This window comes from Mus musculus, chromosome 6 (genome assembly GCF_000001635.26).
Source record: "Mus musculus strain C57BL/6J chromosome 6, GRCm38.p6 C57BL/6J".
NCBI classification, from domain to species: domain Eukaryota; kingdom Metazoa; phylum Chordata; class Mammalia; order Rodentia; family Muridae; genus Mus; species Mus musculus.
This window is the reverse complement of record NC_000072.6, coordinates 40,103,297-40,116,776: the sequence shown is the minus strand read 5'-3', so window position 1 is coordinate 40,116,776 and position 13,480 is coordinate 40,103,297. Positions and strand designations below refer to the sequence as shown.

Below are 13,480 nucleotides of genomic sequence, written 5' to 3'. Positions count from 1 at the left end.
GAAACTAAGATGGAAGCAAGTGGTGTGAAGGATACAACCTGGGGAGCGCCAAGGAGATGGAGAACAGCTCCAGGGTGACGTGGGAACAAGTGAGAGCAAGCGCTTTGGTGACATCGCATGGCCCACAAAGACCCAGAGGGAGGCCGGCCAGACCCAGCAAGTGCTGCTGGTACCAGCAGTTCTCCATGTCTGCCTACGGCAAGAGATGATCCCTCTTTTTCAGCTGAAGAGACCGTCAAACATTTTAAATTACAATTGTCAGTGGTGAGATGAAGTTTCATCATGTGAAATGATCTAAGGCTGCAAAGCATAAAGCCTTCTTTAAACAGCTGGGGAACGGCCCCCTGCAGAGAGCTAAACCTCAAGCACAGAGCAGCCTCCCTTCTCCCAGAGACAGCCAGAGGAAATGTAACAAGTTTCCCCAGCACAAAGACAGAGAAAGAAAGAGAGGACTTGGTTTTTGGAACAAGTCCACACAAACACAGACATAGAGAAGGGGGAGACCTACCATACATACACACACACACACACACACACACACAAACACATACACATCATGCACACAGACACAGAAATGGGGGAGATGCATACCACAAATATACATATTCTACATACATATATAATGCACATACCATACATAAAGAGAGAGAGTGCACATAAGCATACACAGCACAGAGAAAGAAGTTTATATCACAGAAACCCACACTATACATAAGCATACACACAAACCCCACATACACGTACCATGCATTCCCAACACCCCACACACATACAGCTCTCTCTGTAATTTACCTAGAATGCTCACTTAAAATGCCAAGCCTGCTGCACACAGCCATGGATCTACTACACACACTTGAGAATGCAGACAAGTCTTTGTTCTATGGAGCTAGTGGGGGAGAGGTGAGGCCATGAGAAGTTCAATGGCAGAGGCAGGGGAGAGCAACTCCTACCCGTGTACTGTTACTGCCACATTCATGAGCTTCTCTCGCCAGACACAAGCTACCAATGAGCAGCAAAACTATCTAATGGTGGGTTCCTTTCTTTGGCTCTTCCATAACCACTGAAGGTACAAATAAGCCAGCAATCTGCAAAGTGCCAGGAAGCAGGATGAAAGAGAGTGGGGGACACCAGTGATCTGTCTCGGTTCATGCCGGGTCCCTGTGGTCTTGCTAAGAACCCCGGGGAAGAAAAAAGGAAGTAGAAAAAGTGATGGCTTCCAGAAACACGGGACAGGAGACCAGTATGGAAAGATGGTAAGGACCAGCTGCAGGTATTGGTGTTTTGTGACTTCAGGCTGCTTCTGGATCATTGGTGCCTATCAGGAGTTTTCAAATGACAAGGGGCCCCAGGATGCTATGTCCTGAGGCAATCCCCTACCTGCCTCAATAGGATTCTGGAAGTTCCCAACACCAAGCTGATCTTCTCTTCATTGTTCCCTCTGCTTTAGCCCTGGGAACCCCAGAATAACTAATAGAGATGTAGAAAGAGTGAGCGTTGTTAACTGAACAAATATTTGTTGAGCCCCCTCATGCTCCAGGATGTGGTTTGGAAACCCAGAATGTTACCATGGAAACGGAGGATACAGACTGTGAGTGGGGACTTCGGCTAGGACATCGGGGAAGAAGGGGCATTAGGGGAGCCTCTCAGCTATTCTCCATCCGCTGCCACTGTAGTGGGCCTATCCAGTAGGACACAAACAAAAGCACAGAAGAGATCCAGTCCCATCTGCCTTTGCCTCCCACTTCTGCTTTCAAGGCCCAGCTAATCACAACACTTTCAGAGAACACTCCAGGGAAGAGTCCAGGACTGGCGCTGAGCTGGGGGGCAGTAGGCAGCCATGGGTGCCAGCCACTGGGGTCAGACTGATGGAGTATTATAGTGACTTCAGTATACAGGCTGTGAGCTTTTGAAGCAGGGACAGAGCTTAAGGCCTGGGTAGCACCATCCTTTCCATACCCCTTAACAGAGACTTTTGTCCCCTCCACTTACACTCCTGACATCAATTCTCCCCATGATGTGGCTCTCTATCTGGGCCACCCAGGATATCAACGGCATGGTTATGGCTTGGACCAGAATCACCCAGGCAGCGCCGACCAAGCAGTTCATGCCACGGTTTGCTATTGATTCAGCAGTCCTGGGAGACGCTGCAGGCACCTCCGAGGAGGCAGAGGAGGTAGAAGAAAAGATGGTTCAGATGGTTTTGTTTCCCACCCCTCCTAGGACTTGCCCTGGACTGAGAACCGGTTTCCAAACCTTTACCAGCTGTCTGGCAGCTTGCCACAGATCAATAAGTCTTCTTCAGAGCTCCAACTTGCAAAAATATTTACTGTACATAATTTAATAGAAACCTCTCCTGGATAAGGAGCTGACACTTTTAATTACCTGCATCAAGTGCTCTCCTATAGGACCTGGCGTGCGCGTGCCTCAGAATGCCAAGTACATGGGTTTCTTAGGGGTTTTGCCAGTGATTTGGAAAGAAAAGAAGGCTCTGTGCAACAATGACCTCCAGGCAGTGGGGGAGGGGGAGCAAGGACAGGTGATATTTTGTCGTAGGTAAATCACACACACACACGGTTGCATACCTTGTTATATTCTTCTACTCTATCCTAGATCTTCCCGTATTCAAATACAGGCATATTATTTTTTCTACCTTCTATTCTTCAGGACTTTTGGACTTTGCCTGTGGTAGATGACCCCTAAAATTCATCTTTTTTTTGCATCCTGAAGATGCACGCCTGAGCAGCACCCAATGAGATATGACCAGCAAAAACCACACTTCCTGTGTATTAGTTAGGATCCCAGACTCTCAATCCACTTGACTTCTAAGCTACATGGACATGGTAATATACATATTTTTCAGATGAAAAAAAAAAGAAGAAAAAAGAAAGAACACAAGACTCTGAGGTGTTATGTGACTCACCCAAGGTCACATACCCACAGGCTCATGTGTCTGAATCTCATGCCCTAGATCAGAAGTTCTCAACCTGTGGGCTGTGATGCCTTTGGCAAACCTCTCTATCTCCAAAGATATTTACATAACAATTCATAACAGTAGCAAAATTGCTGTTATGAAATAACAATAAAATAATTTTCTAGTGTGTGTGTGTGGGGGGGGTGTCACCACAATATGGGGAACTGTATTAAAGGGCTGCGGCATTATGAAAGTTGAGAACTACTGCCCTAGCTAATGATGTTGTGTGGGGAGGCTTTTGGACATGGTCCAAATTGTCAGACATAGGTTATGGGAGTAGGGCCATAAGGCTTTTATCCTGTCTGATCCCATCCCAAGGTCACTGCTTACTGATCCATGAACATGTAACAGGTCATACCACAAACTGCTACCACCTGGATGGAGTCCTGGCTGCCACGCCCTCCCTGCCTTGAAACCATGAGCTGAAACAATTCCTTCTGCCCCTACTGGCTTCTATTGGACATTCTGACACAGAAGTGATAGAAAAATTAATTAGCACTGGTCTCTAGTGCATATCAGCTTGAGGGATGGCCTGTTGTGTACCTCAGACTCATCCCGAGGAAATCCTATCTGCTTCCAGGAATCTACAGAAATCCTTCCCTAGTGTTGCCTATGGCTGTGTGGATTGAAGCTGAGAATGTAGGATGGTTTTGGAGTCTCCTCCCCATGAACGTGGCTCTTCCTCCATTGCTGTCTTTCTGGAATCCTAAGACTTCCAGCACAATGATAGGCACCTATCTCCATGTCTAACCACAGCCCATTCTGGTCAGTGTGGGGCATCGCTTATCCTCCTCTCGAGCCCCGCTTGCCCTTTCTTCCCTGTGCAGCACGATCGGGAGGTCACAGTGTAAGGAGAACATTTCTCTCAAGAGCTAATTGCCTTCCTTTGGCATCGTAGACAAAAGCAATCCCCTGGCAATCATGCTCGGCATTGCACCTAAAAATTTGTGGGTGTACAATAAATATTCGGCTCCGAACAATCCCCACACTTGCTAATGATTGTGTGGGCACATTTGGTTTCATCTGTAGAAAAGCCAAATGAGAGACTGCTAAAACCAGGAAGGGAATTATGTTCCTAAAGTAGCTGTACTTGGCTGTGACAAAAGGCTGAGGCTGGGGAAGCAGCGAGGGTGGAAAATGGAAACCTCGACACCTACATGAATCCTGAATAATCCCAGACTGGCCAAGGCCCGCCAGCTAGCATTCGATCGAGCCATAGGAATGTTCATGTCTAATGGTGTTTTCAACAGTGCACGATTTCATAGCTGGATATTTAACTGGAGAGCCACTGGGATATGGAGTGGCGGAAAGGGTGTTAATCTGAGCTTCCTCTCACAGCTGCGGACTGACAGGAAACAGAAAGGAAAGCAAGTGGGGAGGCCATGAAGGGAAAGAAGCTTGCATATTTTCCAAAAGTGCAGGATTCCAACTGGATGAGGCCTGCTATTCACCCCAGCATTCTTGGTGCACAGAAGAAGCACACATGCTAGGAAAGGTGGGAAGAAAGCAGCAAAACACATTAGTTCTCAAAATGCCACATGAGCTGGTCAGTTTGTGACTGAATCAGCACACAGGACAAGGTGGGGAAACCCTGACAACTGTCAGAGAGCTGGGTAATGGGCGTGGCTTTGTGAAGAAGGGCGGAGCTGCGGGACATGTTCTCTAGGCATTAACAGTCCCGCACTCATGCTGGTGTTCTCTACAATTTGAAAACAGTATCCGGAAGTAATGCTTTAAAACCTTCATGAACCTTTATGCAACGCCACATGCCTCTAAATTGATGATGCTTCTTTGAGAGGAGCTGAAGGTACAAGGAGCTGAAGGTAAAGGGACCTGCATAAGAAGAGGACAAACGCTCACAGAGGGATGTGCTGTGGGTGACACAGCTACCAATGACACCCACTGGTCTTACTGATCAGAATGCTTGGGCATGGTGTACATGCTCACATACACATATGAGTACATACATGAACAATGCTAATAACCACCTAGATGAAGGTGGTGGGCTACAGAGTCCCTTTTCCTTCCCCTTCCTCCATTTATTTTGTGGTGGTGCATAGTAAACCCAGAGCTCTGATCTTGCCAAGCAAGCACTCTGACACTGATCTAGAGCCCTGTTAAGGGGCATAGTCTAATTAGTGGGATAGAGTAGATGTGTGTGCATGCTCATGCATGTGTGTGTGTGTGTGTGTGTGTGTGTGTGTGTGTGTGTGTGTAAGTGTGCATATACATGTGTATAAGAATGTGTAAAGACAGGAGCTCAACCACAGTTCCTTTCTACCAGAGCCATCTGCCTTGTTCTTGGATACAGATTTCTCACTCAGCTAGGATGGCTGGTCAATAAATCCCAAGGTATTCACCTGCCTCTGCCTCCCCAACACTAAGATTAAGAGCATATACCTCCCAAGTTATTTATGCTATTGTTATTGTTGTTGTTTAATCTTATCTCCTAAATCCACATGGGTGCAGGGTTTATTTCTTAGTTGTCTTTTACTTATTTATTGTTGGGGAATTTCAAGTGCTCATTCTTTTTATGTGGGAGCTGGGGACCAAACCCAGGCTCTCCTGGTTGTACAGCAGACACTTGACCAACAAAGCTATTTCCCTATCCCCCTCTCATTTTGATAATATCATGTATAGTTGGGGTAATTAGAACAATGAACTTAAACATGTTTGGGATATGAGAACAACAACTAACACCTAAACTTTGTACTGAGGAACAAAGTCACAGTCGGAGATTTGGAAGAAGGTTTCAGATCTCAATGCCCATCACACAACACTCAGAACCACAAGTCAGGCTGCACTTTGCAATGATGTATCTGAAGGCCAGAGCTGCATACATGAAGAGTCACAGGCAGGAGGCCTGGCCCCTGCTCTCTGAGTCACGGGGGGCAGGGGGAGGGGGCTGACCCATACAGCCTCAGGGAGAAGAGGACACCAGGAGCTCCTGAATGACAATGTGCACACACACACACACACACACACACACACACACACAGAGAGAGAGAGAGAGAGAGAGAGAGAGAGAGAGATGAAGCCAGAAAAAATGGGTAAACAGATAACTGCCATCAAGGAGCTCGGACCGTCTGCCATTGGCCCTGAAGGCCATAAGATAACGGGTCCTAAACACCTTTTCATAATGTTAAACATGTAGTTCACAGTCTCTCTTCCACAGCATCAGCACCAAATACCAAGGATTTCCTTAACCCCTGCCCACTTCCAAATACCCCTCCCAAATACCCTCCAAATCTCTCTCTTTCTCTCTTTCTTTCTTTCTCTCTCTCTCTCTCTCTCTCACACACACACACACACACACACACACACACACACACACACACACACACATTGTAGTCACCAGAACCAAAGACTGAAACCAGTACATACACGCATATGCTCCCTCTACCTCCCCAACACTGATTTAGGGGACTTACCCTTGTATTTGGGCCAAAGAAACCCCTCCATCTTTTTCCTTTTCCTAGCAGCAGCATCTGTCTCAGCCCTTCATTCCTGCACATGAAGCCTCTCTGTTCACATGGCTTCCAAGCACCACACTGCCCGGCTTCCCTGCTGACCACAGAACCAGAGTTTCCATCTGCTTTGCTGTTGCTTCCTCATTTCCTTGACCTCTTAGCATTTACGTGCCCCGGGACTCAATGCAGCTCTCGTCAGTTCTACTTACATTTGCTCCCTTGGTGATAGCCTCTACTCTGTGGTCTTAAAAACTAGCTATATGTCAGAGACTCTCAAATTTATGCCTCTAGTCTCTGCCCTGCATTGAACTCCACACTTACAATCCTTTTGCCTACTTAATATCTCCACTGGGATATCTAATAGACATTCCAGACTTAGCACATCCAGCCCTTCCTCTGCGAATCCGGTCCATTCTGCTGCCCTCTTCTCAGTGGATGTGGCCTTGGAATCAGCCTTAGCGGTTTGTTCAGACCTCATCTATAGTGTGTGAGCAAATTCTATTGGCTGCATCTTCAAGTTAAAGTCAGAATTTCATCACCTCTCAAAACCCCCACCACTGTTTTTCTAGTGGAGGCTTGTCATCTGGCCCCTAGATTAATGCAATAGTTCCTTCTTTTGCCTCTGATACGTAACCAAAACAGGGGCTCTGGGTGACTTATGAAGCCATAAGTCATCATTCTGTCTTTCAAAGTCTCTATGGCTTCTCATTGAAGATATTCCCTCAAAACCACCCATTTCTATATGCACGTCACTGCAATCTCCCCTTCCTGACTCTGTGTTAAGACCACGCCCTCATACACAATCCCATGTCAATCTCTACCCAGCAGCCAGTGTGATCTTTCTGACAAAAAAAAAAAAAAAAAAAAAAGATTTTGCTCCTATCAAATTAAAAACCCATCTGTAGGGTCTAAGTTCCTTGGCTTTCTTGGTGAGTTTACCCCCCACCACCTGTGCAGAAAAGGCCATGAGTAGATATCTCTCTGACAGCAGCTCTCATGAGTGCCTTCAGCCAGACTGATTCTATGCATGCTCTAGTAGGCAGTCTGTACCATGAGTTTCTGATGAGTTTCCCTGTTTGGGTGAATTTGCTCTCCCCAAACTGTGTTTTAATCTCTTATGAGCTAGGATCACATCTCTTTTCTCCTCCGTTCCTTTATCAGCTCCCTGATTAAAGCAATTCACTTGATGCTTGTCAGCTTAATGGGGCAGAACATACTGTGCAATGTGTATAAAGGATACTTGCCAAGGGTTTCAGGGCCATGAGTTGATTTTCTTCCATCAACACACCTACAGTGGGTATTATAAAATATGCTGTAAATGGTTGATGGTTGATACACTAGCCATTTAATCTGACTGGCTTTTCAAACCTTTTGGGGAATGGCACCAAAAGAAAAACATAACACAACACAACAACAAAAAAAACCAACTTTATCTAAATGTATTGCCATGTCCCCTGGGATAAAAATAAAGGGCAGCTCTGCTGCCTTGTCCTGGGTGATGATTTGCTATGGTGACTCAATAGCATGTCTGATGGGTTCTAGAGTCTTCTGTGTGGTAAGAGGAGGAATTGGTAATGATGATGTCCAGGTCACCAAAGTCTAGGCTCTTGCTCTTGTCTTCCATGGGAGATGCCTGAGGTTCTGTCCAGAGGCACTGCTACCAGAGCATCCTGGTAGGGGTGATGAGGGTGGGGTCTAGGGCTGCTGTTACTTCACCCATTTGGTCATGCTACATTTGGATACAACTCCACAAAATTTCTGGGCAGATAACAAGTTGAACTGGCTGGAGGGGAGTAATGTATGGTTCCCACCTTGAGGAATTTTATATCCAGTGTCAACGCCTCAAACTCTTTCTGCCTCCTCATCCCTAGGGCACAAGAGGCATCAAAGTGAAAGACAGAGATTAGGGGTGACGTGCTAAATAAAGAAGACCAATCTGAGAAGGAGCACAGCACATCAGGGTGATATGCAAGCCCTACGTTACGATTGTATTAATCAATTCTCAATGTCACTAGCACAGGGCCTCTCTAAATCCCACGTGTGCAGAGCAGGAGATGGAAGTATAACTGGTCATAGCCTGGCCTCCAACGTCCTCTGCAGGCCAATGAGCTTCAGCTTTCTTATAGGATAAGAAACAGAAAGCATCCTTGCCCTGGATCACTTACCCTGGGCCTGGTAAATGACAGGGGCCAGGGCCCTTGGGCCAATGTCAAGGAAGATTTATGACACAATTTCAAGCTTTTCTCCTGAGTAGACTGTGAGGCTGGTGGCAGGGTGGCAGCAGGAGTGAGCAGAGGGTGAAGTCAGGGCCATCTACCAACAAGAGGAGTAGGACTCGAACAACACAATGCTCTTTTGGTTCCTACTGTAGAGTCAGAGAACTCAAGGGGCCTAGTCATACTTTTTAATGGCCCAGGTGTCTTGGCTCGGGCCAGGGATTTTCCTATCACACTACCTAGTTTCAGTGGATTTGAAACTCCTCATCCCTCCCCAGTAAGAACAGAAGGAAGCCTGTCTGTTTCTCTTCTTACTAGGAGAGGCTGGGTTTCATTGTCCCAGTATCCCTCCATCCACAAAGAGGTAGTAGACATAAGATTCTACTAATGTGAAGTTTGAAACAAAAACAAAAAAACAAAGAAACAGAAAACTGAAAAACATTAGCAGGAATTTTCCACTACACCAATCATGGTTCCTAGTCCTCCACGGGAAATGTGGTTTCCAGAGAAAATATCTCAGAGCACAAAAGTGACCTTAGTCTTTCCTTCCCCATCTAGGAAAGGGAAATGGGTATGAAATTGAGGTCTTAGAACACATTTGAATGAAATGAGGTCCAGTGGGGGATTCAAAGCTGTCTTTCTGTTTACATCTCATCATCCTTGAATGAGCCATTATTCAAGGACTATAAAACTGCAGTAGAAAGCACTTCAGGTCTGTGCCCCAGAACTCTGGAAGAAGCCAAGGGATGGCTCAGCTTGGTGTCCCTCCAAAGCCTAGTTAGTACCTCTCACTCGGGATTCTGGTTGAATTACTCATGCTTTACACATAGTATATGAGTGTGGTGCTGGTTCAAGAATTGTTTCAACTGGAGCTGCTTTGGCTTAGCAACCTTCTGCCTCAGCTATTTTCATAGTTTAGGATGAAAAGGCTTCCTTGGGGAAAAAAAATGGCATAGTGTAAATTAAGCAATCCGGGTTTCATGAAATAAATCTTATACCTCCTGTCCCAATTTTATTTTGCCTTCACCTGATTTGTTTCAAATATATTAGCGGCATTAAGAAACAAAGGCCCCAGAATCCCCAGTATTGACAAAATAGAGCCTCACGTCATTCCTGAAAGACACCAAGAATCTCACAACGCCCTCCTAGTATGATGCATTAATGGAAGATATAAGGAGAGGTGGTGTTATAGGGGAATTGGGCACTAGAGCACTTCCAACATCTGAAGCTCTTAATAAAACGAACATGACTTCCTTTAAAAAATAAAGCCATTACAGCAGGTCTCCTCAAATGGTGATCTCATGGCAAACTATAAATCTTAACTCAACCCCGGGCTACACAACGACTATTTTAAGGAGGCTAAGTCCAAAGTACAGAATCTACAAGCTTATGGCACTGTTTACGGTGAACAGCATTGAACATACACTAGGTTTGAAAATGGAGTTCTGTGAGCATTCAGTAGAACGGGAATAATCTCTGGTTAGCAGGCCTTCCTAGGAAAAGCAGGCTGGCTGTTGGCATTGCTCACACTGTTCTCTGGTAGTTCCTGAAAGCACCTGAGATATGGAGGAGAAACCCATAACCCATCTATTAAAAGCCCAGCTGCCAGCATAAAAGACAGCTGACAACAATGGAGCTCATAGCCACATATGCTCACCTGTCCATCTCCAGTTTTCAGAAGAGAGAAAGAGGGTCACAACATTGTAAAGCACATATGGGTATTTCTGCACTCTCCTCTCTCCTTTCACTACCATCCCTCACCCCAACCTGCAACCTGCCTTTCCACCTCTAGCCCCTAAACCCCACCTTCATATGTGACCTTACATGGCACAGTGAGCGTTAGCTAGAAAGCAAAGGCTAATAATGGTTGAGTTACACATTGTCTGTGTCTGTTTTGTCCTGCTATAATAAAGCAGGTAGGTAGGTAGGTAGGTAGGGAGAGAGAGAGAGAGAGAGAGAGAGAGAGAGAGAGAGAGAGAGAGAGAGAGAGAGAGAGAGAGAGATAAACAGATACATGGACAGACAGATACATAGACAGAATAAACAAAACCGAAAACATAAACAGGTGGTTTTGAGGCTATGAACTCTAAAGCCAAGGGGCTATCATGTGTAAGAGCTTTATGCCCACGGAAAAAGGGGAAGACAGAAGTCATGGAAGAGAGGGTTGGATATGACTGTCTCTAAGGACTTGCTCCTGAGATAATAACATTAACACATTCATAAGGACAAAACTCTCATGACCTAAACAGCTCTGAAAAGTCCACATCCCAACATTTCCTCATCAGGGATCAAGATTCCAATACAGAAACTTTGGGGGACCCATACAAACTGTAACATTCACCTCATATCTTTTACTTCTCTGAAAGAGTTTAGAATGCATCATGTATTTGTCAAAATCTATAGAATGTCTGTAATAGTCAGGGTTCTCTAGAATCACAGAACTTATGGGTAGTCTCTATAGAGTAAAGGAATTTATTGATGACTTACAGTCTGCAGTCCAACTCCCAACAACGAATGGTCTGCAGCAGCTGTGAATGGAAGTCCAAGGATCTAGCAGTTACTCAGTCCCACATGGCAAGCAGGCGAAGGAGAGAGTAAATCTTCCTTCTTTCAATGTCCTTATGTAGGTCTACAGCAGAGGGTGTGGCCCAGATTAAAGGTTTGTGCCACCACACCTTTAATCCCAGAGGACCTTGAATTTGGAGATCTCCTTGTCTTAATTTTCTGGAATTCATAGCCACTATGCCTCGAGATCTCCATACCAAGATCCAGGTCAGAAACTTCTATCTCCCAGCCTCCAGATAAGGGTCACTGGTGAGCCTTCCAATTCTGGATTGTAGTTCATTCCAAATATAGTCAAGTTGACAACCAGGAATAGCCACTAAATGTCCAACACCAAGAGTGAGCCACATTGTAAACGCTGAAGTTTGAGTGCTAAGTAGATGCCAATGACACATTTTAGCAAACGTACTTCTGAGGTAAGGCATGTTAGTAGTAGGGGAGGCACAGGGGATATACAGGAGCCCTATACATTTTCTATTCAGTTTTGCTGTGAACCTAATACTTCTCTAAAAAAGAAAATAATAATAAGGTTCGTGGCCTGAGGAGCTGAGTCAGTAGGTAAAGTGCTTGCTGCACACAGGACCAAGTTCATCTCTAAGGTAAAAGCTGGCTATGCCTTTTCCCCAGGAAGCTCTCGGATCAGCCATGCAAGGAGCTTTTCACTGTTCCACAGAGTGCCACTGGACAGAGCTACTTCAGACCTGTAGTCCGTGGGTTTAGTTTGTCTGTAAAGGCTGGGTGGTCAATTTTTAAGCTTGGAGGCCCAAACCATTTCTGTTATCCCCAGTTGACTATGCTATTGTAGTGTGCCAACAGCCATGAGCTATATAGAAATGAATGGGTATGGCTGTGTCCTGACTCAACTGTTTACATAAACAGCATGTGGTTCGTGGGCCACATTTGCAAAGCTCTGCTTTAGAGACAGTATTCCTAATTTAAAGACAATCAATTCCCAGTAGGCCTGAATTACTGCAAAGCATCTGCTCATGCGTACTGCAAACAATAGGCAGAACCTGAGCAGGTAACATACCCTGCACATGCCTGGGCCTCTAGCCATCCAAATACATCTGGAATATTATCATGACTGATAAAATACACAGTCATTTTCAAACCCTACGGCATTACAAGGAGCATTAGTCACTGTTTGTTAGTCTTAAGAAATGAAGCATGGATTTTTGTCTCTTTTCTTATGCTTCTCTAGTACAGGTAATGAATGTTTGATTTAGGGAACATAAGAAAGCAAGATTATAAATGAAAAAGAAAGCAAATTATCTGAGTTTCTACTCAAAAGACTGTTAGCCACTGTATTGATATGCAAATGTAAGTATAGGGTTCCTTTGTTCACTGCTATAGACTTAGTACCCAGAACACGGATGAATGCATTCAAGACAAATTCAGCAAATGAAAAACAAAAACAAAAAAACAAAACTGGGTACTACAAAAATAGGAGTGTTCACAGATGGACTTCAAGCACAGCACAGTACTAAACTTTCTGACTGCACTGGCAATGTCAGGGTTGTCTGAGCTTCTGCCGACAGTGTCCTTGGGTTAGCAAAGGTGTCTGCAACATAAAAAGAAGAATTCCTTGGTCATCCTCAGGACAAGCCTATAAGGCAATGGGTTTATCTACAACTGAGTTCCCAGAGAGGCTAACATTATTTTCCTGGGCAGTCTTCCATGACTAATCAAAGGCATGTACCTGCATCTAAACCATTCCAGGTAGAAAAGCTGCCTGGCTTTTTCACAGCTCCCAGGGGAGAGATAGAGAAAGGAATTTCTGATGTGGTTTGTCAGAGTCTGAGACTATGGGCTCATCATGAGTAAAAAGATCCCTGTGGGCTTCCCAGGACAAGAAGGTTGGTTTCACCTTCTTTGGGTCCTGTTGGTTCAGTAGGCTTGAGTATGACACTAACAAACTCAGACCAGAAGCCCAGACTCCACAGGGACCAGCAAGCAGAGAATGCCCCTGTTAGCTGCCCAAGGGCTAAACACCAAACCCTGCCTCCAGGTCACCTGGGATAATGGGAAGATGAGCAAAGCCTTTTCCATGGTTCTAGAGATGCCCTTTCTGTGGGTAGATGACAACAGATGACAGACAGAAATGACAGCTCTCATTACAAGAAGGAGTTAACACAGAAATACTGGGGACATCTCATCTTCGAGATGCTTGTCTAACACAGAGGTGGTGGAACCACTTGAGATTTATAGAGCCCATTTAGAGTTTTCTCAGGCATTTTACCTGCATCTGTTCAATAAGAATG

The 13,480-nt window shown here is 45.2% G+C and overlaps 1 protein-coding gene across 2 annotated transcripts in view; it reads right to left on the bottom strand.

Annotated features, from left to right (window-relative positions):
- The window catches only part of Tmem178b (transmembrane protein 178B), a 383,921-nt gene that overhangs the window by 138,374 nt on the left and 232,067 nt on the right, over positions 1-13,480 (bottom strand). The window contains exon 1 of one of the 2 annotated variants that reach the window (NM_001004182.4): positions 6,403-6,524. The exons of the other annotated variant lie outside the window; for it this stretch is intronic. Coding sequence (NP_001004182.1) covers positions 6,403-6,433 — 31 coding nt within the window. The 5' untranslated portion in view covers positions 6,434-6,524. Of the gene's footprint in view, positions 1-6,402; positions 6,525-13,480 lie in introns of those variants that run through there. 2 annotated transcript variants of the gene reach the window in all.